General features: G+C 43.1%; 1 protein-coding gene across 8 annotated transcripts in view; it reads left to right on the top strand.

Annotated features, from left to right (window-relative positions):
* The window catches only part of Itpr1 (inositol 1,4,5-trisphosphate receptor type 1), a 338,451-nt gene that overhangs the window by 206,203 nt on the left and 106,122 nt on the right, over positions 1-26,126 (top strand). For 7 of the 8 annotated variants that reach the window (XM_038318103.2, XM_038318102.2, XM_038318101.2 and 4 more), the window contains 4 exons: positions 642-790; positions 1,677-1,788; positions 21,676-21,808; positions 23,975-24,165. In XM_038318103.2, coding sequence (XP_038174031.1) covers positions 642-790; positions 1,677-1,788; positions 21,676-21,808; positions 23,975-24,165 — 585 coding nt within the window. Of the gene's footprint in view, positions 1-641; positions 791-1,676; positions 1,789-6,920; positions 6,954-15,036; positions 15,073-16,232; positions 16,284-21,675; positions 21,809-23,974; positions 24,166-26,126 lie in introns of all 8 variants that reach the window. The other variant, XM_038318104.2, reaches the window with a different exon arrangement.

The raw sequence follows: 26,126 nt of genomic DNA, 5'->3' as shown, positions 1-26,126 counted from the left end.
GTTGGGTTGGGAGCCCTTTCAACTTCTCTCTGTTTTCCTTTCCTACAGCTGTGTGTTTTGCATTTGAAGACCATCATGCTATCAGGGTACATGTATTTAGCATGTTGATACAGCATGTTCATTCATTTGTGTGCTCTTGTTTATATAACTTTATTGTGTAAATGCTGCTCATTGTAAAGAATCAGACAGCACTAGTAACTATGTGGAAGGATATTAAAATCCCATGTGATCCCACTGCCCAGAGAAACCCAGTGGTGGTGGATTAGTAGTATGTATTTTGTAGATATGGATATTGTTCTTTAAAACAGTGTCACAGAATCCAGACTATTCCCTGAGTATTTTAAACTCATACTGTAGACCTCTTTTCACATCCTTAAACTTGTAAATATGCAGGCTGGCCCTTGAGTAGCCTAAAATTGTCTCAGATGAAGGGGTGGAGAAGGTGTTGATTTGTTTGTTTTCTGGGTTGGGATGCAATGCTTCTGGTACCCAGTGGACAGTGTCTGATAACTGCAAGTAATGGGAGGCAGTAAGAAAGCTAAGCTAACACAGCCTAGCCCGTGCCACATGCGTAGGCAGAGATAGTGTCTTGTTAGCCAGCTTCCGTCTGAGCTGCTGACCAAGTGATGCTTTCCTTCCAGGACATCGTATCTGCCCTGGAGGACCGGCTCAGGCCCCTGGTCCAGGCCGAGTTGTCTGTACTTGTGGATGTTCTACACAGACCAGAACTGCTTTTCCCTGAGAACACAGATGCCAGGAGGAAATGCGAGAGTGGCGGTTTCATTTGCAAGTAAGCAGCCTCCCTTCCGGAGTGGTCAGTAGCCAGAAAGCCCTGATGACCAGTCCAAGCCCCCCTGTTCTGGAGCTGGAGCCGATGGCCAGTTTTTAACTTTGTGGATTCAAGTCAGATACTAGAGCCCTGTTCTGACCATCCCAAAGTAAACTTGTCTACTAGATCCTATTTACTGACACTCCCCGCCAATTTGAATTGCATGCCTGTTCATGTTTTTCTCCAGTCAACAAGTTGGGAGCAAATATCTACGATGCATAGTACAAGCAAACAAAAGGTCGTGGCCCTCCAGGCTCTCAAAAGTCTTGGACCTCCCATGATCTCGCTATCATTTCCTAACATTTTAGCTTCCCAGTTTATTCCATGGGGCATAATCTGAAAAGAAACTGGTGGTTTTATGATAAGACATCCCCATTTGATTTTCACCGGGAGATTAGTCGTCTGGCTTGAAGGTGGGCTCTGCCCTAGGAGCTCCTCTGAAGACGAGACTATGGATACAGAAAGTGTGCGTTTGCACATCCACCAACTTCATGAGGTTTTTAAAAATATTCTATTGGTATATATCAGCAGCAATCCTCAGCGGAGAAACTGGCATGCTTATGAATAGGGCTCTGTCTGCTGCTTTCTCAGCTTGGTATAATTTCTCCAGAGACTGTGGCCAACTCCTGCCTTGTCAGCCTGTCATCTGTCCCCAGCCAGCAGGTGTCGCCTGTGAGACATAGCTGCTGACTGGTTCTTAAGCGCATGGATGGCTTGAAGTGTATTTAAAGTTGGAACCCTTAAGAAAACTTGCTCTTTACCTGAATAGTTCAACCAGGTTTCTCATGCAAGGTCTTTAGCTGGAGGATTTTTTTCCGGACGTGACCTGTGCTTTTCTTTCATTCAGGCTAATAAAGCATACCAAGCAGCTGCTAGAGGAGAATGAAGAGAAACTGTGCATTAAAGTCTTACAGACCCTCAGGGAAATGATGACCAAAGATAGAGGCTACGGAGAGAAGGTACTGCATTTGATTTTCATGTTTCAATTACACCGTAGAACTAAACTTGAGGTTTGAGAGTGCTTGCAATCCCCTTAGTTACTAGCTGTTAGTTTACTTTTTAAAGCTTTTTCTCTTACCCCTAAAGGTAGCTGAATCATATGACTGTCTTCCTGCAAGTCAAATATTATTAGTTGTCTCTCATAGACTACTCACCATATAACCCAACATCAAGGAAACACTTGTAGGATCTTTCCTACTGAACTTCCCAGTGAGGCATAATCCTCTTATGTATCAGTCTGGATACCTGAATTTTGGATTCCAGCTAAGCATACCTGTGAGGTGACTTACCTCTTTCTGCTGCCGTGTTGCACAATCCTTCCAGCACCTCAAGAAACTCCATCCAGTTCTAACTGGAAGGAAGACAAGCAAGTATGTCACCACTTCTGATTGAGATTGTGAAACGGACAATCCTCATGACCTGACACTTCTTGGTATATGGAGAGAGCAGGCTTAAGGCGCGTGTCTCACGAAGGGCATGGTGTGTCAAGAATAATCCCAGTGCTTCTTCTCATCTCCAGCAAAGAACCCTGAGCATCAGTCTCAATTCCAACAACCTTTATCGAGTAGTTACTAGCACCCACTAATTGTCGGCTAGCCACTTTTACTAGTGGTTCCTGATCTCATTGGCCTGTCAGAATACCCAGTAACTCACTGGTTGGCTCTGAGAAAGAGGCTGGGTAATTAAACCACGACTTTCCCTGTCAGAGTAGATGATGATAACCAAATCATCAGAGGTATAACAGACGGCTCAAGTCTTGCTTTTCAGCCTAACCATGGTCTCTCATTAATGTCAGCTTACTTAACAGACAAGGCTCCCTGGATAAGAAAAAGAAAACAGGAAAATGTGCAATTTTACTGTACTGAATATCCCTCCACTGTCCTGAGATCCCTAGGCTTTTAAATATCAAGCTAGCCAAGGCTAAAGCCCATTTGGTAAATGCCTACCTAGCATGCGTAAAACCCTGGTTTTGACATATTCTATGCTTCATTAAACTGGATGTAGTATACGTGCCTGTAATCCTGGCACTAGGGAGGTGGAGGCAGAATAATCCAAAGTTCAAGGTCATCTTTGGTGAGAGAGTTCTAGGCACAGCCTGGTATACATGAAATCCTGACTCAAAACCAACCCAACAAAAGACCCATATGTACACGTCATTCTAAATGTTTATAGTATGTAAAGGTGAATACTTGGTCACAGAATCAGGATTTTGTGGACAAAAACTAATAGGAAGAAGCATATAAATATAAATATTAGATGCAGAGAGCATTAGTCCAGTGAGAAATGATGCCTTGCTCATATAGACACACACATGGGCAGGTTTTCATGAAAAGAAAGGGAAAAGCCAAGGGCAGCTTAGGAGTAGGGGATAGATAGATGATAGATAGATAGATAGATAGATAGATAGATAGATAGATAGATAGATAGATAGATAGAGAAAGACGGATGGGTAGATGTCAGGGAGTAAGAGATGGCCATAGTCTAGAAGAGTTTCCTGGACCTCTGTTCACTTTTCTCTGTAGCTGGTGAAGAAATCAGCCACCCCCAAGCCCAGAGACTGACATCTCTTTCTAGACTGTTGGGGCTGTCATCTCCACTTCTGGAAAATGGAAACACTGTAAACTAGAGTGGGGAAGACCACAAAACCAAGGGAGATGTTCTAGGAACCTGCAGTAGACTTGAAACTCCTGGCCCTGGTGCTCTGGCTAACTAAAAGTGCTACTTAGGCATCTGTATGTATAGCACTATGAAATGGGCAGTGGGCATGAAAGGGTTCCCGCTTCCCTCAGTCTAGCAGTCAATAATAACTTTGTCTCACCAAGGTTCTTTGATATTTCTGATGGCCACTGCTTGTCCTTGCTGAGTTGAAGAAACACGACCCATTAGAGGCCAACATTTTCAAGGGCAGAAAAATCTCATAACCAAAGAACTAACCTTCTTTTCTCAAGGAAACCAGTTGGCTTGGGTTTTTATAAACGGGGTTGTCCTTGGCCTTGTGCTGAGGACACTCCTGTGCTCTCATCTCGGTTTTCCTGCTGTTTGCCCCTTGAATGGAATGTTCCCATGGCTGGCACCTTCCCGAGCATATGTGATACTGTCCTTCTTTCCTGCCCTTTCTTGAGTCTCCATTGCCACAGGATGAGATCTAGAAGAGGTCTCAGGCGTTGCCTCATCCTCCCTCCCTTGAGCATAAGCACCTGGGCTGGGATGACGTATCTGCCTAAGGTCACGTGGAGAATCTGAATGGGATCAAACCTAGACCCCCAGTTTCCCACATCCCAGTTATATCCTTTCCCACCTCTCTCACGCTGTATCTTTCAGTTTGGGTCTCTTTCTCTAAGCTGTAGTCCCTATGGATGGAGAGGCTTTGTGTGACTTTGGTCATCTTGGTGTTTTCATTCAACTTCAGGACTTATCAAGGTCATATATGACAAGGAAATTTGAAACAATTCCTTACTATTCTGCTCAACAAAAAAATGGTGTGCTTGTATGGATCTACTTTCATAAAGGGGAACAGAGACCACTGGGAAGTATGACTCAGATTACCAAGTAGATTAAAATATACCAAAATCTCTCAAAAGCCCGCATACTTTTTAATCACCAGATATAAAATTTCCTAACCACTTATATGCCAGTCTCCTGTCTTTCCTCAGGTCACCCTTGGAATAAATATCGTTATTTTTATACTGAAAAATAAACACACAAAAAGGTTCATAATTTTGCATAGGATCATACAGCTAAGAGCAAGGCCCCATAAACGTAAACCCACTGTCTCACTCCAGATAGCTGGATTTTCACCAGTGCATCGAAAGTGAGGAGGTGAATTACACTGGAGTGCTTTAAAGTTTATCTGTAGTCCTAACATTGACGTCTTCCTTAGGCTTTATGATTATTACATTAAGGACAGGAGCATTAGATGTTGTAGAATATCTAGGCTTCATCTCAATTCTGGTTTGTCACCCAATTGAAAAAAAAAATCTCCTTTGATAGCAGGTAAGTTCATAGATGCTGGTTGTCCTAGGGCCATCAGAAACCTGTGGTTTCGAATAGGTCCCATACTGGGAATCAGAATAGTGAGTGGTGAGTGTTCATCCCACTGTCGACAAGATGTGCTAATCCAAGAAGTGCCAAAGGTGGTAAGGACTACATGAATCACAATTGTTGTGTTACAGTGATGTGACATAGTGAAATACCTAGGGGGCTAGCTCTATGGTAAAGTGCTGGCCTAACAGACATAATCCCAAACAAACAAATAGATGAGTTATATTTATAGCTACAGTTGGGGAGCCTGAAATTCCAAGATTGGGCAGCTTTGAAACTAATGTTGAGTAGTAAGTACCTCATTAGGCAGTGAGAAATCATATTCTTAAACAGCCGTAGAGGGTTCAGAGCTCAGCTTGATAGCTAATACCCTAAACACCAAAGAATCTGAGAAAGGAAAACTGCTAGGAATTTGAAGCCAGCTTGGGCTACGTAGAGAGTTCCAGGACAGCCTAAGGCCTTATTCCCCCACCCCAAACCAAACCTAGCAAAAAATAATAATAATAAACCAACCCAGATAACAAAGTGTTAGTTCCATGCAAGGACAGGGCCCTGTGACCTAGGGCCCTCCCCCAAGGTCTTACAACCTGCCAGCATTTTACCAGTTAGGTCCAACTTCCCAGTGTGCCAGCTGCAAGGATAGATGCAAACCCTCTCCAAACCATGTGAAACGCTCAGGAATTAAAGGAGCAATTAATCTTCACCTGTTATGTCCCTTTGAATGCAAAGAACCAACAGTGTGTGTTATTCATGGTGTTAAATATAAAAATAAAGAATATTTGAAAAAATTATCACAAAAAAGGTATTGAAGTGCATCTTGGTATGACGCTGCCAGTATCTTGTATCCTGTATCTTCAAAGAGATCAGACTTTAGAATGATATCAGGACTGCGTAAATATAAATGAATATACATATGAAATGCCCACTAAAGTCTGCTTTGAATCTGGAATACATTTTGTGGTTAAAAAAAAAAAAAAGGTAACATCTCTATGGCTAGGAATCTCAAAGATTTCTCTGAATCTTTCTATAGCTCACAGAAAATCTTCAAGCCCCTTGATCCTGCTTGAAAAAGTAACATAGTTTTCTTAAGTGTTGGCCTCTCACTGTTCATTGTAGGTTTTTATTACGCTGATCTTGGTTTATATTATCATTCAAAGAGCTTTGAAAGAAATTCAGAGTCCAAGAACTGTGTAAAGGATATTTCAGAATTTATTTGACATCCCACTTGCCCTCCTGAATAATCCCTGTTTTCCTTCTAGAGAGAGCACCCCAGGTGATGCCAAGGATTTTATTCTTACCAATTGTCGGTTCTCTGCTAATCATGGAAGCTCCTTGGTTCTGGATGAGTAGAGTGTTGACCTTTCCGGCTACTAGCATTTCTGACAAACTCTTTACTTTTCAAAATGGAATGTGACAGAGCTTCTGTGCATTAGACTAATGTAACTGAGATTATTCTTTCATGATTTTTTTTAATTCCCCTGCAGTTGATGCCAATAGGTCCATGTTACTAATCCAACTGGGGCAAATGTTGACTATCGCTCACTCACACTCCCAGGTTATGAGATCTGTTGGTCTCTGCCTCCTGAAGTTAATCCCAAATCTGACTGAGCCCAACTGCAGTTTAGGTTTCTCATTCCCAGTAAAGCAGTCAAATGAATTTATAGTACTCTAGGCTTTTATCCTGTCCCTCCCTCTCTGCTTCTGAAAAACAAAGCTCAGGGAGTTGGCTCTCAGTCCCACTCAGTTCAAGATCTCATGTTTACAAGCAAGGACAAGACTGTCTTAAAGCTTGGATGACAGGCTCGTGAGGTTTGTTGCCCAGTGTGTGAATGAAGCATGGCACATGCTCCGTATTCTGTTCCAGAGCAGACGTCATTCCAAGCTGTGGCCGTGTCCACGTTGCCTAAGCTCCTTCAAATGGCCACTGTCTAGCAGCACTGAAGGTGACATGGTTGGGCATAAGCATACTTTTACAACTTTCTAACATTTAGATTCTTGTGTTTCGCTTCCTAACAGATCTCTTTTTCTCCCCTCCTTTCTTCTTTTCCAGCAAATTTCCATTGATGAATTGGAAAATGCCGAGGTCCTAATTTTGTTGTTTTTGTTTTGTTTTGTTTTGTTTTGTTTTTAATGTCCCATGGTGATGTCTCCATGATACCCTTCTGGTTAGCCTTGTACCGTGTCCTCTGGTCTCTGCGTTTAGCGTGGGCTTTGTGTAGTGTGTGCCTTCTGGAGTGAGCAGGGTTGGTCCTGTCTGTGTTAGTATTTCCCTCCAGAACGTTTGTCTTTTGTCCTTGGATATCCCACCGTTCGTCCAGATAGAGTTTCTAAGCTGTGACAAGGTTTCACTTGTTGCCTGAGTCCTTAACTTAGGTGTGAAGCTAACTCTTGATGTTAACATGAAGGAGCTTTGCTTTGTGTTAAGCATTTGACATAACGAGAGAGACTAGATTGACATGGTTGGGAAGTTAAAACACAACAACAAAACACCAATCCCACTACTCTGTTGCTGTTTGTGTTGAAAGGCATTCGTGATGGGGGTGGGGATGTCACATAAATTTTTCATAAGTCATTGTAAATCCTGGCCCTGTAGCCATGGCTTTTCTTCTGCAAGAACTACCAGTAGGTGCAGAAATGAAGATGGCAATCTGTGGTTCCTATACTGGCCTGTCAAGTGGCCCTTATAGTACTGTCCTAGAAACATTGGTACATGAGTGGATGGGAGGCTTCCTACCTCGTGCTTGTTCTGTGCGTTTTCAACAGCCTTCGTGTTTTTACGTTGTGATATATGCAGTTGGTAGGGGGTACCAGCAAGATAAAAAAAATTGATTTGGACAAAATGTATGAGAGAGAGAGAGAGAGAGAGAGAGAGAGAGAGAGAGAGAGAGAGAGAGAGAGAGAGAGAGAGAGAGAGAATATGTATTATATACACATGTGGTGGTTTTATTGACTGGAGTGCATAGAGTACACTGGGATAGAATTTTATTTGATTTTTTTTGTTAGGCTAGTTAATTAATACCTTAATTTAGATGGAATGAAGCTACCAGATTAGACATGTTATCCAGTGTCTTTTCACTTTAATACACTGTTGTTGAAAATTCTTAATAAATGGCTTAGATACGCCTAAGGAAAGTTAAGATATGCCACAGACTTAAGTCTGGAAGCAACACAAGTGGTTATGAATTTGAACTGGCTGCCTCAGGAATGGCATTCTGAGAGGCAAACAGCCACTCAGCCCACCCAGCTAGAGCATGGCCAGCCAAGTCTTACACGTGGCCAATTTAGCTCCATAGAGTTCTATATGATGAATGCGCTGTGAACACATTTGTCTTTGTTGTAATCAGACACAATTGTGCCTGCACTTTAAGCAGATGTGCTTGTCAGATGACAGAGGGGTGAAAGAGGCGGGCACCTGCAAGCCTCCTTAACTGCCTGTAACACAGTTGTCTTTTCTTGTTTCCTATGTCGTTTTCCCACTTCTGAATTGTTTCCATGCTAGAAGGTCGCTGTGGGCTGAACTTTGTGTGCTGGCCCCTTCAGTATTCTTGTTTCTACCTAGACTTATGAAGGCATCCCTTTAAATTTCTCCCCCTGAGCTACTGAAACTGAATTTCTATTTGCTTAGGTATAGACTAAGTCAGGGAAAGAAAACCCTCCCTCCTTGGAGTCTAAGTAGTGTTATTAAGACACTGTTTGCACCATAGTGATCAGTTGATGTGTTTGCTTGCTCAAGATACAACTTGGTTCTCCTGGCTAGGACTTTATTGCTTGCTTATGGAAAGACTCCACAGTTGCAGCAGGTGTGTTTATAATTATACTCTAGGAAATAGAATACTGTCTGTTTATAAAGGAAGAATGTTCTGGCAGGCACTTAGATTCTTTGAAAATTCCCTGAGGAAGCAACTGTGGCTCCCCTCTGCGTAGTTACCCCTGGCAACAGTCAGAACCCTGGGACACCAACACCCCGTCCCTGGTCCCTCAGGCTATTGGCTCTGGCCCTCTTCTCAGAGATGACTGATTGGCCTTTATTATCAGCCCATTCTGGAAACCACCACAGCTCCTGTGGAGCACGCCCCCCACCCCCAACCTTTCACCAGAGTGTGCTAGTGGAAGCCGGCATCCATAGCTGAGCTTCTACAGAAGTTTAATGAGAGCTCCTGCCGGCTCAGCCCTGAATCCCGAATGTGGTGGGGAGGGGGGTGTTAGGCATGCTTGGTCCCTTTATCTCCTCATTGGTGAAGAGCCACTGCTTTTTGGTGATAAAGGCCAGTTGAGCATGCCAGGAAACGGTTGCTGCACACAATGCAGGAAAAAAGAAAAAGCCCAAACTTCTCCATCTGTGTCAGGACTTTGGGGAAGAGGGTAAAAGAAGGGTGGAGTCATAAATTCCTCCTAAGGCACATGCATTGTATGGGCCCTTCCCATCTGCCTCCTAGAGTAAAATTGCAGTTGACACCAGAAATCGGAGTGTATTGGTGTTTGTGTTTCTGTTTCTTAGCAAGTAAAGAGGCAGTTTCCATCCTTACCCCTGACTCCGTCTTGTCCACCAGAGATAGGAAGAACAGGGGGTGAAGGGCAGGAAAAGGAAACTTCCTGAGCTATGTCAAGCTTGATGGATTGTTACATGTGTGTACTTGTGCACACCCCCCCCCCCCATCAAGATATAGAAAGCTCCATCACTGGTCATAAATGGCACCAGCTGATGCTAAAGATGTAAACCTGTTAGGTTACAGGCACCATGTTAAAGGCTGGACACAGCGTAACCCCAGATACACACAGTAATTTCCCTGCTGAGATTTGCTAGAGAGCCTGTACAAATTAACATAAAAATCACTCCAGTCTGTCACAAAAGATGATAGAAATTCCACGGAGTTATGGGCAAATGTCATCTGGAGATGTTCCCTAAGCCAGAAGGTCAAGTAGTCACTTCAGAGGTCAGGTAAAAATTCGTAGCTTCAAGGCAGGATAGGACCCACTTTTCTAAACTAAGAAGTACCATAGCTGTTGAGAACATGCTAGGAGTTCAAGCAGAAGTAGGGACTAACAAAGTGGTCCACCTAGGTTTCCTCATTTTGTCCTTGAAAAGGAGTTGGGTGTGCACTGACGTTCTCTGGACATGCCTGTTAGTTTCCATTTGAGATGTGATCTGCTCTGAATTAATGTCACTCCAGGCCTCTGGTGACAGCTAGCAACTTTGTTTTCCTGTGCTGCAAAATGAAAAAAATACTAGACAGACATTTCGTGTCACCCAGGGTAGCTGTAACCTGGTTTTATTTTTATTGTGCCCTTAACTTCTCTCACCTCCAGCTCCTCCTACAAGCCAGTGATGCCACAGACAAGAAACTTTGTAAACTTCAGGATGTGCAAAGGCTGAGGGGGGGAGACAGAGAAGCATAGAAATTGTTAGATTTCACCTTCAGGGGGCGTGCTCGTGACGTCCAACCCCGGTGGAGGCGTCCTACTTTTTTACATTGCTGTGAACTGCTGAGTTGGGCATCTGCCAACATTCAGGCAGCCGTTACATAAGACCTTTCTTTTTTTTCCTGGAATTTAGGCTCACTGCTGATGTGCGACCTTCAGCAGTAATTGCCAATAAGTGCAGCAGGAGTGTTTACTCTTAGACACTGGCAACCACAGAGCAAGCTCCTCACAGCACACAGAAACCACTGCAGAGTCTGCTCAGGGCTTTTCTTTTCTCTCTCTCTCTCTCTCTCTCTCTCTCTCTCTCTCTCTCTCTCTCCCTCCCTCCCTCCCTCCCTCCCTCTCTCCCTCACTCCTTCCTTTCTTTCCTTCATTCTTTTTAATGCTGAGATTATTCCAGAATGTCTGAAGTGGTGTAATTGAGTCAAGCCAGATTTCATTTTTAAATAATGGACCACACTAGTGAGTTCTGATGAAGTCTCTCTGTAAGATATGCATCAGACTACATGGGTGGAGCCATATAATTTTTAAGTTATTTTTGTTTCTAAAAGCAAATACAGTTTAAAAGAGAATTGTATTTGCAGATGTGAATATTTAAAATTGTTCTTGTAAATGCTAGAAAACTTCTATTCTGGGCTCAGTTTTCTTAAAGCTTTCTTTTCTCTTAATGAAGGGTTGCAAAAACTGATAAAAGATGGGGCCTGGTTAACATAGTTGCAAGCTCATTCATTCTTGTTTTGTTTCCTTTCCCTGAGGTTATAAGTAGATTAAAAAGCTGCTGAGTGCTGATTTAGGGGGCCAGAAATGATAAGTTCTTTTTGCTGTACTGCTGTATCAATCTATGATCCATGTCTTGACTTGTGTTTAATTTCTGTCGGGATGGTCCACATGGGAACATTGTGTCTAACAGAAACATGGATGCTGTCGGGCTGCAGAAGAATTCCTGATAAGGACAGTAGAAAGCCAAGCCTGTCCACAGGCCCGGCTGTGTGCTGGTCCAATAATAGACACACATGAAAGGAAGGGATGGAGAGATGGACAGGTGTGAGGGGGTTGCTGAATTGCAAACACCAGAAATAACCTCTAGGAAGTCTCTGGGCTTCTTTACGAATTACCAGGCCTGATAGCATATGTGCATCCTTCCATAAGAAATCAGATACTTTATATGTAAAGTAGGCACATGAGTATCTTCTATTCACGCAACCCATTACTTGATTGACATCAGTTAGGATGCCCTGATTATTGGCCTCATCCCGGAAGGACACTGAGGGTCCAGTAACTCGAGGTACTATTTGAGTTCCACTTACATGTTTGCTTGTCATTTGAATGTTTGTTTCTGTTAAGTTACATTTGGCTAAACTTCTCTGAATGTCCTGGGAAAACTTAAAATCAAAGGATCAATATGATGAAGCAGTCTGGTACACTGCTTGGTTTCAGGTTCATAACTAGGCCTGTTAATCACCCACCAGCTTCCAAGAGTTTGCTGTAATTAGCGATGTCAGCAGCATGCACCAGGAGGGAGAAATAAAACCTAGAATATTATGCCTTAAAATGTTATTCCTTAAAATGTTGTCTGAAACCTTGCCGTTCAAGTCAAATGATAATAATAACCACTGAGAAAAACTAAATTCATTTATCAGACTCTCCTTATGTTTACTTACATTGGTATCATATTTACATAGCTATTTTTGGAACATGTATCCTTTATCATTATACTCATCAGAGCTGCATCTTACTGTCATAGAATCAGCTTATCCCCAAGGAACTGTGACCTCAGTCATCAGAGAAGAAAGTGCTGCTGTGGACTGTTGCTTGTTTTACCTAATTATATCCCTGGTTTGGTCAGGTCTCTGCCATGTCCGAATGCAAGGTATATTGTTTTGGGAGCTTGGCTGTTAGGTTTTTAACAATGAAGTTTACTGACAATAGACTATGCATTATTTGATACTTTAGCTGGAAGGAATCCCAACAATGCCCCAGTCTCCCTGAACAGGTGAGGAGACAGAAGCCCAGGGAAGTTCTTTGGTGACCAAAGAGGCCTCATAGAGTCCCTCATTGCGTGGCATCAGCCAGTGCTCCTGGCCTTTCCCTTGTGACCCACTAATAGAAAAAAACCCTAAAACTTGTCTTTCTGGACAGCGAGGCCTCCAAGCAGCCTCTGCTGTCCCAAACAGCTTCATAAGATTTTCAGGGAAAACCTTAAAAAGATAATTTAAATTTTATTTTAAAAATCAAACTAACTTTAGAACAAGCACAGTCTTCTAGGGAGAAGCTACAGTGCAAGTGCAGTCATAGAAATATGGAAATTCCCGATCTCACGCTAAGAAAGAAATACTGATAGCCTCTGCAGAAGAACTGAAGATGCCTCCCTGGACAAAGAGAACCAAGGCAAAGTAGACAGTTAAACAAGGGGGTGAGGGTGGGGAGAAAATACCAGTTCCGGCTTCAGCTTCTTCGTTTCCTTTGGCTTTGGTTTTGTTTGGCAGAGGAATAAGAGGGTAGCTGCTTGGGTTCCTGCAGGAAATCCCTGCCTGTAATCCTTTTGTTCTAATCATATAGAATGAACCTAAAGGACATGCCCGCGGGAGTGTGGCCAACACAAACGGTAGAAGACAGTACCTTCCGTCCATCTCTGGCCACGCTAGCGTGTACGAACAGTACCTTCCGTCAGTCTCTGGCTGCACTAGCGTGTACGGACAGTTGCTTTCATGCTGCCGTTTCTTACATGTCTGTTTTCCACTGAGGACAGAAAGCAAAAGTGTTTACTCAGTTTCTTGTTTTAGCCTAAAGCAGGCAGAGCGGAGAGTAGAGCTAAAGAGCCATCTTGGATTGTGTTAGCACGTTTACTATTCTGACTGTACACACCTCACCTGTGTTTTTCTTTTCCTTGCTGTGCTGAAGGCTTTCGGCCATCGTGTTTCTCCCCACCCTCTTTAGGAGGCTGGGGGCTTTGCACCAACTTCTTCTCCCCAGAAGAGACAGTGTTGGATACTCTCCCCCGTCTAGACCTAACTGAGCAGACCTCCACTGTGCGTCTCTACCTTTGCTGAAACAGTTTGGATTTTATGCGTTGGCAAAATAGAAGACCATTTTTTAAACTTCACGACAAGAGCTTTCTATTAAGGGTATTTTTTCCACTGTGGTGATCCAGTTACTGAAGTGGTTGCCCTGAGCTGCACTGGAGCCCCACACCCACCCCAGGTCTCACAGTTTCCGTCTTCCAGACTGGCTGGCCACTTCCCAGCCACCTTCTGGCCTAAGTGTGCAGTGTTGGAGAGCAACAGCAGAGGCCAAGGTCATATGGTTCCAGCGTGAACCTTGGCTTCAGTCCATGGCTCCAGAGTGTACCTTGCACTACTCAGCCATGCTGCTGGCGCATGACTTGGGTCCAGGGCAGCCCACGTAGGATCTGACGGTTATGTCTGACATCAGTTTCCTGTTCTCTGCACGTGTCCTTTGGCCAGACACGTGGCACTGTCTTCATATGCAGTGGTAGATTTTCCTAGCCACACCTTTTTTTGAGTTATCCCTTCTCTCTCTCTCTCTCTCTCTCTCTCTCTCTCTCTCTCTCTCTCTCTCTCTCTCTCTCTCTCTCTCTCTCTCTCTCTGTGTGTGTGTGTGTGTGTGTGTGTGTGTGTGTGTGTGTGTGTATAAGAGACAGAAAGAGTTCATGTGTATATTCTTTGGATATACCTTCCTCTCTTTCCTCTACGAGGTAGGAATTTTGAAGTTGAGTGTGGGCTGTTGACCTGATATGGCAGGAATAAGCCCAGGAAACCTGTCTCTGCTACTCCTAGGGAGCCATAAGGTTAGAATAATCGTGCTCAGAACGCAGAAACTCAACTGCTTGCTGAGAGATTCTGGAAGAGGCCATTCTGCCTGCTAAGCCTCATCCAGAGCTATCCACTGCAGGAGGGAGCAAGGAATTGCAGAGATGGGAGGAAGCATCAATCCAGAGGAGGCATGTGTTCCTGCAGAGTGGCAATGAGGAACCCTGCTGCTGGCAGCCCCCTTGGCCCATTGTTGAGCTTACCCAAGCCTCCATCAGTACCCAAAGCACAACTTTCCCTCGCATTGCCCAGCCAGACACCCACAAATGGGAGCTCTTTCCCCCAGCTACTGATTCTTTCAGCTTTCTTATTGCTGTAGCGCAGTGCCTGACTAGGGCAGCGCCAGGTGGAAAGGGGTCTATTTTGGCTCACAGTTTACAACCGTCGTGGCTCTGAAGGAACACTGGTGAGATTGGGTCTAGCTGTGGCAGATACTCCAGGCGACTGGTCAATGTTCCACAGGTCAGACATAGAGGAGATGAATGCCTGTGCTTTGCTGGTTTCTTCCTTTCTCCCTTTGTACGATGGTGCCACTCACGATCAGGGAACATCTCTCCTTACTAAGACTTCTCTGGAAAGGCCCTCATAGACATACCCAGAAGTGTGTCTCCCAGGTGACTTCAAATCGAGTCATTGTGACAGTGGAAATTATAGTCATCTCAGTGATAGTATTTTCTAATTTTAAACTTGTATCTCATATCAATCAGCCATTTTTCCACCACATCCCATTTACTTTAAACATCAGGCGCTGGTCCCCCTCAATGGCCCAGCCCCATGCAATAGGTGATTCAGCAAAATCACCGATCTGTGATGTTTCTCTCCATGTTTTGTCCCTCGGTGTTGGTCTGCAGACTTCTCTGTGGTCTGCAACATGCAAATGACGTGACTAACATGCTTCATTTTACTTCCAATTAGCTACCACAGGCACCGGAAGCTGAGAACTCCACAGAGGTGTGTTACACACCTGTATTTGCAGTACCAGCAAATACGGGTGCTTCTAAGTTTTCCCATTTGAGTGTGTGCATTGTCATGATGTTCACTCCAGTGATGGGCATGGGAGGGCAAGGTCTAGCAGGCTGGGGACTAATCCTTGCTGTGTTGGCTGTTTGCGGGTGGAAAGAAAGTCCTCCATTGGTAGAACCAGACTAAGCAAGCTTCAGGTGAGAGGATGAACCCCTGAGAGGTCTTCACTCCTAATCCTTTTTAGTCTAGATGTGAGGAATCCTGCAATGTTAAGATCTTTCTGTTGTATAAATTGACTTCCGATCCCATGCAAAAATCTTGTACTTTTGAAAATCAGGACATGAGTCTATAGTTTTCCCAGAAACTACTAAGAAACCTGCCTAAGGCAGTGTGTCTTTCCCATCCTTCCCAGCTCCCAGCTCCACTGGCTGAATGAAGGACTCGAGTTAATCCAAGGGAGTTAAGAAGTAAGATCAGAGAAACTGTTAGGGATGGCATATTTCCAGGTGGGAAAAGTTCCTTTTGGACACTGTTGCTGAATCACAGGAGTTTGCATTAAAATGGAAGGTTCTTTATCAGAAAGAAATCTGTCGGAAATGATAAAAATCAGACACAGATGCTAGAAGGCCTGAGGTGCGGTGCAGGTGTTTCCCAGTGATCAGCCTGTCGTATTCTAATCAGAGCTCTTCACTAGCAGTTTGATTAGAATACTCAAGTGCTGGTGGGTTAGGGAGTGCTTTGGTCTCATGTATGTGTCTGACTCATACTGTATGTATTGGTATCCTTATGCATGTGCTGTTCAGTGCTGCATGTATGAATCATAAGGGCTTGCCCAGTTGAGTCTTGTTTTATAGCCCCTTTTGGGTTAATATAATAGCATATCCTGTAGAACTGCCATTCATAATCTTTGCACAGGGCAATATTGGCCCAAAAGCTCATTTGCAACAATATCATGGGATGAGGGGTTCGGACAGCTGCTAAAAAGAATCTAAAATATTCATTCCTTGGGGAAAAACCACAAAACAAGATAGTTCTTTTATGTAACCTTGACTGTGTATGAGCTCATAATGTATTTTGTTTGTGACTGATGCTGAAGATGGTAGTGTTTCCTTAGTGCCATACTTAAAATGGAATTTCTGCATGCTTAGCAGGAGCTTGAACCAAGTCCACCCCTGAGGCAACTGGAAGACCATAAAAGGGTATGTAGTCTTGAGTTTCGTGTGTTGGGAGCCAATGACTGTAACTCCCCCCTCAACCACACAACTATGATTTAAAGACAGCTTCTGTTGGTGTTAATATTGTTCAAACATGAATTGGCTTAGGACCCTTGCACAGAGGTGAAACTAGCTGGCAGCGCTATTATCTACCTGAACAGAACTATGCACAACCAAACTCCAAATAATAACCAAGGAAACATTACACACCTTTCTTCCTGGTGATGGTTTTCTGAACAGGTTGATGGGGCAGCTTTGTGCTTCTACAGTGACTGGTGAGCCTTACAATAAACACAAAAGCATGCTGCCAGCAGAGTGTAGTCACACCGCCGAGCAGCCCAGCCGTGAGAGTGCTAACTTCCTCCTTTTGCCGTCGGTCAGGGTCTTAGCTGTGGGAGAGTGCATGTCCCAACAAACACATGCACATTCTCAGCATTGGACTGTTTCAGAGGCACAGCTTTTGTAGTTTGCTTTCCTTATTTAATGTTACATGTCAGCCTTTGGTGGGACAGCAATAAGTAAGTCTTTGAACACTAGCAGTCACACAAAGCTCCCCAAATTAGGAAGGAGTTTGTCACTTTTTGTCCTCTGAGAAGGAAACAAATGTGTATCTTTCAATAGATTCCTAGAAGAAAAATGCCACCTAAGACCAAGGATTGGTACTTTCTTACAATGCTGGCTGTGTATTGCCAAAGAATTTTCTATAAGATGTATATCCGCATGAATATGCTGACCAGCACTGGTTTTCATAGTGCCCGTTTCTGAAGACAGCTGTGGATCTCTGTTCTGAGAACTTATAAAGGAGTGTGTTGAGACTTCCATGTATGTCACTCTTTAACAAAGTATGCAGACCCAGTGGCAAGGCCCTCTTCCTCATAGCACAGGTTAGAGAGTTGAGACTCAGAGGTTTAACATATTTCCCAAAGTCGCATGGTTAGAAAATAAGCAGTCTTTGTGAAGACTGTCATGGGGTTGTGGTCTTTTGTGTCATGGAAAATTTATTCCTGAGCTAAATGGTACCCTGAGCACCTGTGTTCTGTTCATATACCCCAGCCCCTGCCCTGTTCCACTGTCCTCAGATTTTGCTCCATTTTCTTGCCTTGGTAGAGAAATAAGTTTTATGACTTTTCTAACTAAGGAATAGTTGCTAGGACATTTGCGTTTGGGCCAGATTTGGACACAATGCCCCTTAACAGCCTATATCCCCTGCAGCTCACTGGCTAGGGCCCATTTGCATCCTTCCCGGTTTTTGCCAGCTAGTGAAGAATTACCCTATGTTTTAGAAGTAGCCAGTAAAAGTACCCAGCCACCCTTAATGCCTGAAGATTCTCAAGAGACCCAGCAAAATAAAACAACAACAACAACAAAAAAATGGTATGAGAAACAGATACAGTCCTCTTTTGCTAGGTACTATATGTGTGATTTGTAAGTTAGTTCATGTTCCTGTGTCTTGGTTTCTTCCACTGTGTAATGGGAATAATACTAGTCTTCATCGCTTAGGACAGGAGCTGAGCTGCGCACAGGAAGCACGAAGCCCCGTGTCTCAGGTGTTTAAGGCAGTTTCATGTTGTAGTTTGAAATGCTTAAGTGATTGTGTAGACAGAAAGGTTAGGAAAAGGGAGGTGTTTTTAAATTCAGATGCAGTCTTAAGTACTAAGATGTGACCTACTCCAGTCTAAGGGGTGACCTTGCCTAAAGGACAAGCTCTTTAGGTGCCTCGAACATGGGAACCTGGCCACCTCCATCTCCTTTGCAAGCGATGTATTGACTCTTGGGTCCCTTGTTCAGCAAGTAGCTGTGTTCCCACACACCTCGTTAGCCACTTCTCTGATAGAGGGGAACTCTGAGCTCAGGACTGATACATGCCAGCTGTCATTATTTGAACTTGACACTTACTACAAATGAAACTTTCTTTGACTTTTCATTTTTCTCAGTCTTAGGTAATACTTATTATGTGTGAAGTTTCTTACCTGAAGACAAACACTGGGTATTTGTTTACTTGCTCTAGATGCAAAAACTGCAATGGGGAGCAGGGAGGAAAGTGTACCCTCACAGCTGAGGGACAAAGCTGAAGTAACAATACTGGGGAAGTCACTGTTTTCTCCCTTGCACTTAGATGCCATATCCTGGTACATGGTGAACAGCTTAGTGCTGTTGAGCAATTTATATCAAGATGATTAGGAAGGCTTTTCTCTGAAGATTTTAACTTGTCTTAAATTAAACCAATGGCACAGGAAAACACTAGAGATTTGCATAAGTTTTAATAATGCTTATTCATGTCTTCTCCCTGTTCCTTTTTATCTAAAACCCTGTCTTTATTTTCTGCAGAAAAACAAAGCAACTTTATTATTTAAGAATTAGCCAAAACAATTCCTATTTGTTCTGTTCTTTCTATATATTTAAATTTCTCTGTGTGTGCACATGTGCACGCACACACACGCACGCACGCGTGCGCACACACACTGGTGGTGAGATGAGTATGTACCACAGACCTTATAATAAGAATGGGGATAGTTTGTGGGTGGGATGTGCTCTACACCCTCCCCCAATAATGATCACATTTCATGATATTCTCCGATGGGGGAAAATGCACCATTTGATGCATCTGTTGCTATGGAAACTGCTAGGGTTTTTCTGTTGAGGAGAGGCAGAATGCAAATGTTCAGTCCCTCTGTATCACTTGGGCATCCGGGCTGCATCAACACGGACTTCTTGTGCAAAGCCCACATGTTCCCTTCTTCTTTACGTCCTGCCTGTTTAATCGCAAACAGACCCCAGTCTCGCTGTTTCCCTTCAAAACCAAGAGTTGCGAAGAGAACAACCCCTGGGAGGTGAAAGCCGGGTCCCCCTGGTCCAAAGCAGAATTGTTGTGTAAAGGCTTAGACGTGCATATTTGCTGACTGGCTCCCATCACTCATCTTTTGATTTGACCACCCAGCTTTGCTGTCTTCCTGACTCTTCTCTTGATGGTGACACAGATGGTCTGAAAACACGGTGACTGGTCTTAGGTCTCTTCACAGCTGTGAGGGGATCTAGTTAGGGGCCTCTGAACCTTTACTAAAGACCTACCTTACTCAGACCCTGTTCTTACTTCAACTAAGTAGAATACTTAGACTAGAATCCAGCTATTTTAAAAATGGAGATTATAAGCACAACACAGAGGTCACCTGCCTTTCCCATTTCTTTCTCAGTGGTTCTTCATGAATGTTTCTTTCACATTTGTAATCTCCTGAAGTCAGCTTTTAAGTTCCCGGTTTCCTAGTGACTGCTTTGGAGAATGCCAATGTGCTTGTCCAATCCCATGGGATAGAGCGCCTGTCAAGCTGTGTCTTTATGGCAAACTGGGGTTTTCTGAGCCATAAAGAAACCTCATACTTAAACTTTTTCTCCCTGGACAGCATTTTATTTCAAAAGTACTTTAAATATTGTAAGGGACTTCCTTGCTGGACACAGTCTTGTCATCTTGAGCTTTCTGTCCATCCAGGTAGGAAACGGATCTCATAAGCTGACCCTAGAAAATACTCTCCATTCGGGAGAGGAATGGAGAAGGGAGGTTTCAGGTTTTGTTTTTGTCCCCCCCCCCCATTTCCTGCAATTTCATTTCAAAATAAGTAGCAAGCTTTCAGCACCTTCTCTTGTTGGTTTACTTCATCCACTTGTGCCCCTCTGAGCTCAGGCTACCAGCATCAATTGACAAAGGAGATGAACGGGGCAGTGGAGCTCTGCTGCTTGGTAGACCTTGACAGTTGGCAGGATCCAGGCTTTCTGCCTTTTCCCTTTTGCCCTGGATGCCTGCTTCCCCCGAGGACACCACCCTCCCGGTCTGTTCCCTCCCTGCTTGGTTGTTTCTCAAACACCCCTCCCTAAAGTCTCCAGACCTATTCTCAGCACTTCTTAACAAATCACTTGAAATTCTACTGACTCATGCTTCAGTTCCAGGTCTCCTCGGAACTCTTGACGCTATTTTAGAGACCTGCTAGTTCTCAGCACCTCCCTCTGCTAGACTTCCCACTTGGCTCTCTTTTGCTGTCCTGGAGGGACTCCAGACCTTATTACTTTGCCCCTGGGAAAGATGAATTGGTGGTCCAGGACTCCCTCAGGCCTGGGATGGGAAAGGTGTGAGCTGAGCATAAGCTCTACTCTTGTGTGACTTGTTCAAGCACCTCAGTGCTGAGAAACTAATCACATTGCTTCTATTGGAATTGTAAAAAAGATTAGTATGTCCACTCTCCAGGATTCCATTGATGTTTATATTTTTAAAACTATTTATTAGGTAAAATGGACATGCGTACTAAAGGAGCTGGAAGAGTTTGGGCAGCTTCTGTCTATAACTCAGCTTCAGCTCTCAACTCCCCTTCATCCTTACCTCTTTATCTCTTCCCCATTTCTCTTTTCTCCCTTTTATGTTTAAGTAAATCCAGGTGTTGTTTTATCCATAATGCTGATTTTTGATGAGCATCTTTGAAATCTCCCACTTGTCCAGTGTTTCCTAATTTTCCCAAGGCTGTGACCCTTTAATACAGTTCCTCATGTTATAGTGATCCCAACCATAGAATTATTTTCATTGCTACTTCATAACTGTGATTTTGCTACTGTTATGAATTGTAATGTAGATCATATATGTTTTCTGGTGGTCTACCATTATTCCTGTAAAAAGGTTGACATTCCCCCAAAAGGGGTTGAGACCCACAGGTTAAGAATGACCACCTATTTCCTGTACTGTTGTTTTCTCTTCACCATTTGTCCCCATTGGCCATCTTTGTACGAAAGACTTGCTATCAACTATCATATCAACTTACTATAATATCTTACTATTTTCTTGGCCAGGCATAATGCCGCACATCTATAATCCCAGCACATGGCAAGTAGAGACAGAAGAACCCAGAATTCAAGATAATTCTCAGCTCTGTAGTGAGTTTAAGGCCAGCCCTCAAAACAGTTTTCCCCTTCTCCAGGTCTTTGGGATAAACCCCATGCCTTTTTATACTGCTGTGTGGAAGCTGACCTGTAAAATTTGCAGTTTGTCCAAATTTTATCAGCTTGACCCAAAAGGCTTTCCGATTTTGTTGTTGTTGTTGTTGTTAGTTGCCCTTCAGAATTGCTGTTCTGTCTTTATCTTTATCCCTGTGAGAGCCTACTTCAAAATGTAGTAGTCTAGAGTGCCACCAGTTTTTCAAAATAAAAATAAAAGCATCTTATCTTCCCTAAGAAAATAGTTGAAGTTGACTTCAAAGTTTTTAAAATGATTTTTATTCATTGTTTTCCCCCCACGGAGTAAAACTGGGTCAGTTATACGTGTTTTTTTTTTATTTAAATATTAGTCACTCAATTATGCTTTAAGTCTGTGATCTGATTTCATTATCCTGTTTGAATTAAGGGTGAGGCACTCAGGCAAATTTTGGTCAACCGTTACTATGGAAACATCAGACCTTCAGGAAGAAGAGAGAGCCTCACGAGCTTTGGCAATGGCCCACTGTCACCAGGAGGACCCAGCAAACCTGGGGGAGGAGGTAGGCTATGTGCTGTGCTAATGAGCGTCATGTGTGAATTGAGCATGTCACATGTAGCTGTCTGCTTTTGCCTGACAACTTGAAACTTAGATGTATTTGTATTAGCAGTTTTTTTGTTATGGTTTTGTTTTGTTTATTTTTGTTTTTGTTTTGCAAGTTCTTTTATCTTCGGCCAACCATCAGTTTGCTGCATGAACAAGTTTTCCTATAAGATAACATTTCCCTACATCCCTACATGTATGTTTGCTACATCTTTTGTCTCCCTTTCTCATGCAGTGACACTCTTGTGATACTAGGATGTTGCGGGAAACTAGATTTCACTGTCCCTTGTCCTGTGCTTGTGAGCAGCTATATGTACTCATTAAGGGAAGAGGCTACTGGCAGCCAGAGTGATGAAAGTTAGCCTTTATTATGTGCCTACTGAATGCCATGAGGGCTTGTCCAAAGACTCTTCAAGTTACCCATTTACATGACGATTACTATTTTTAGCACAGTTTAACAAGGGAGTGGAAGCTTATTTCAAATATAAAATGTGTTCATGCTCTCATAGGAGTTGATCAAATTTTTAAAAAAAAATACAAATAAAAGCATTTAAAAACAAATCTTTAAAGGTGGTGGAAGTTATTTTAGGCACACTAACAGGTAAACGTTTTAAACGTTTTGAGCTTCATGGCAAATTTTACCTAGTTTAGGATTTTAGTGGAACCAGTAGCCCAGTGTTCAAGACACAAAAACAGGTTGTTGAGGCACAGTCTTGGAGTTGTGGTTGTGGGGCAGCTTCATTCAGATTCTTAGAAAGTTCTGTGAAAAACATAAAAATCATATCGTTTGGGCATAAGGGACAGCTCTGCAGTTAAAAGCACTTGTTATACTTGTAGAGGACCCAACACCCAGGGTGGATAAAACCATCTGTAATTTCAGGTGAAGGGGATCCAGTGTACTCTTCAAACATCTAAAAGCACAGGTCACTTGTGTGGTGTGCCTCAGTACATGCAGGCAAATTATTCATGCACATAAAAATAAAATACATCTAAATTTAATTTTATAATCCTAGTATTGAATATACTCATTCTAGCAGCTTCTAGAGAGGGTGTTTGGCTTTCCTACTTGATGAAAACTTGGCGTTTGCCTGGTTCATAGAGCTTTGCAGGCTTCAGTGATAGTGTAGTTCTTGGCCATCTCGGAGATGAAATTCAGCTTTTCAAACTCCAAATATACCATGATTCTCTCAGAAACATTCCTCATGCAACAGCTCAAAACTGTTTCTCTTTATTTTCTGATGTGCGTTGTTTGACAGATGCATGAGGCAATCGGGAGGCATCACGATTGAGATGCATCAGTGCGGGCTGCCTTAAATAGCTTTGGCAGATGTTACGCAGATATTGGGGCTGATGTGAGAGCAGCGATTGTGTTGACCTATGTAGGGAAACTGATGACTTTTGCATTCTGAAATTACTCACTCAGACCATTCTTCGGTTTTATTGTTTTGGTTATTGCTAATAAGAATTGAAGGCATGTTCTTAAATACGAACTTCCCAAAAATGACCAGAAACCATTCCACTGAGTGACAAAAACCCTTTCCTCTCCACTGTATTCATCCTGTCTGAAGAGCTGTGGAGATGGGGGACTGAATTCATTTTGTTCACACCATACCACACCCCCACCGTCTCCAGTTCTTGCCTTCATGGCACACACTGCCTTAACACTTGTTGAAGGAATGCTCAATGTGAAAGGTTTAGTTTGTCTGAATGAGGGCTGGTGGTGATTGTGGTAGGGGATGCTTTTCTAGGAGTCTAAGAGAGGTTTCCTTTTGATGTGACTCTTAAACCAGCTCTTAGTAATTATGTCCCAAGTCACTGTATTTTAAGAGACCATATTGGCTGAATGGCTTTGGGTCACTATGAAAATGTATCATTTTCCTTCATCTCGTCTGCCTGAATTCAGTACCATCTTTGCCACTTGCAAGTTCAGGTGTTCTTAGACAAGCGCCTGCACCTCTCTGTAATAATCAGCATTTTGCTGTGGGCTTGTGGAGAGAGTTAAAGGAAATAATGCGACTATTTAGAGTTTCCTTTAGAGCTTCCGAGATCATGGGTGCTTAGTGAATATGCAAAAATGCTAATTGTTCCCTGTGTCCTCAGTAAGAGCAATGTTCTGTCTTTCCAGGAGGAGGGCCTGGATCCAGCTCCACGAGCAGGGGTGAGATGAGCCTGGCTGAGGTTCAGTGTCACCTCGACAAGGAGGGAGCCTCCAATCTGGTCATCGACCTCATAATGAATGCATCCAGTGACCGAGTGTTCCATGAGAGCATTCTCCTGGCCATCGCACTTCTGGAAGGAGGCAACACCACCATCCAGGTAGGAAGGCAGCTAGTGCTGCACCCCAGTTCTAAGGACCAGGTCCCCAGGAGGTGTGGAGATGTGGTCTCATGAGGCAGAAACAATCTTCCTTATACCGTGATTATTCTGTCTTTGGAACTATAGTTCCAAATTATAAGATGCGTTTGAAAAATGGAATAGGCATGCCATAATGTGTGTCAGATGACTGGCTAAAGTCTGTTTAGTCTCTACTCAGGAATATAGATGTTCTCGTCATTAAACAGGCAGAAGAGTGTTGAGACACAGTGCTATTTAGAAACACTAAAATTTTTACCTATCTGTTGACTCTGTAACTACTGTTAACTGAAAGATCAATGAAAGCAAATGACTAATGGGGAAAAGAGATTCAGGCCAGATTAGTTAGTCAAAGATGAATAAATAGATTTTTTTGTTAGCTATGTGTGATACAAATTTTTAAATAATATTTAAAATAGTATGTTATTAAAATATTTAAACAATATTAATTTTGGCAATGTCCTTAAAGAGACTTAAAAAGAAAAGATTTACTTACTTTTTGATCCCCTTGAACTGGAGTTAAGGCACTTAGGAGCCACCTTTTGTGAGTGCTACACCTCGGTGGCCTGTAAAAGTTGTAAGCCTTCTTCTCTCTCCAGCCCCACAGAGTCTATTTAAAGGAATTTTGATTTAATTATTATATGTATATAACAATTTTTACATATCAGTAGCCTTTTCTTTCGTTTTTCTTTCTTTTTTAGATAGGCTTTTGTTATGTTGGTCAGGCTGACCCTGAGCTGGCTTCAGACCGGTCTTCTGCCTCAACTTCCCTCATGGTAGGATTACAGGCACAGTTAGGCCACCATGCTGGACTAGAAATGCCATTTAAAATAATTCCTTTTGTTTTAAGAGTTGTTTGTGTGTTTATGAGATGTGTGTCTCCATGAATCCCAGGCTGGCCTGGAAATCACTGTGTAGACCAGCTGGTCTCAAACCTCTGATGATCCTCCGGACTCTGCCTCCTGAGTTCTGAGCCCTTTAACTATTTTTAAAATTTCATTCTGCCTGAGTTTTTCTTTTGCTGCGAGCTCCCCGAATAAGACTTTCTTTGGATGTATGCATCTGTGAGCATATATACACGCACATTTTGATCCAAACTTTGTTCAGATTAATCTATGTAATAGAAGATTTTCCCATGTCTATATTTGACCTGACATACTCTTGGCCTTACATTTAAATTGAGAACTTGTACTATTGAAGTCTCAGCTCTTCTTGCATCAGAAAAGGGTGTTTCTTCCTGAGGATAGATGTGACCTGGGCTAGGACACTTGACGTAGCCAACACAGCACGTGTTAGACTTCGGCCTCTGCTCATTCTTCCAGCCTGGAACCCTGTGCCTTGCATAACCTACTCCAGGGGCCCTTGTTTTTGCCCTCCAATCCCTACTTGACCCAGCATACACTTTGAAGTTCCTTATTATGCACAGAGATTTGTGGCAATAAGTTACTCACTCGTGCCGGTGGCAAAGTCTACTGTTTGTCTGAGCCGTCACATGTGCACATGAGTCATGTTCTGTTGACTGCTGTTGAGTTCTCTCTGGGAAAGAGAATGGCTGGATTAGTGGGTCCTTGGCCTTGGTGGGATCCACTTTCCCTCAACTGCTTGATTCGCAGTAGCAGGTCCCTGCATTGGGATGGTAGCCATGCTAAAATGCTCCTTGTCTTGGATCGCCTATGACCAGACAAGTTCATCTAAATGCCCACTTGGCCAGACAAATGTTCTACCAATAGAGCTGTAAGCCATGCTACTTCCACATGTGTTTTAAAAGGCTTCACTAGCTGAAGAAATCTAAGAATTTCTGAGGTCATTTTCAAAAAACAATGAAAATGTTTAGCAAGGATGCAGGAGACATTATACATCCATATAGGAAGCTATGTGTCAAAAACAGAGCTTATGGATTCCCGGTAAAAAAGAGTTGTGCTGTG

The sequence above is a fragment of the Arvicola amphibius genome, chromosome 2 (assembly GCF_903992535.2).
Source record: "Arvicola amphibius chromosome 2, mArvAmp1.2, whole genome shotgun sequence".
Classification (NCBI taxonomy): Eukaryota; Metazoa; Chordata; class Mammalia; order Rodentia; family Cricetidae; genus Arvicola; species Arvicola amphibius.
The sequence above is the reverse complement of the archived record's forward strand: the minus strand, read 5'-3'. Positions and strand labels throughout refer to the sequence as shown.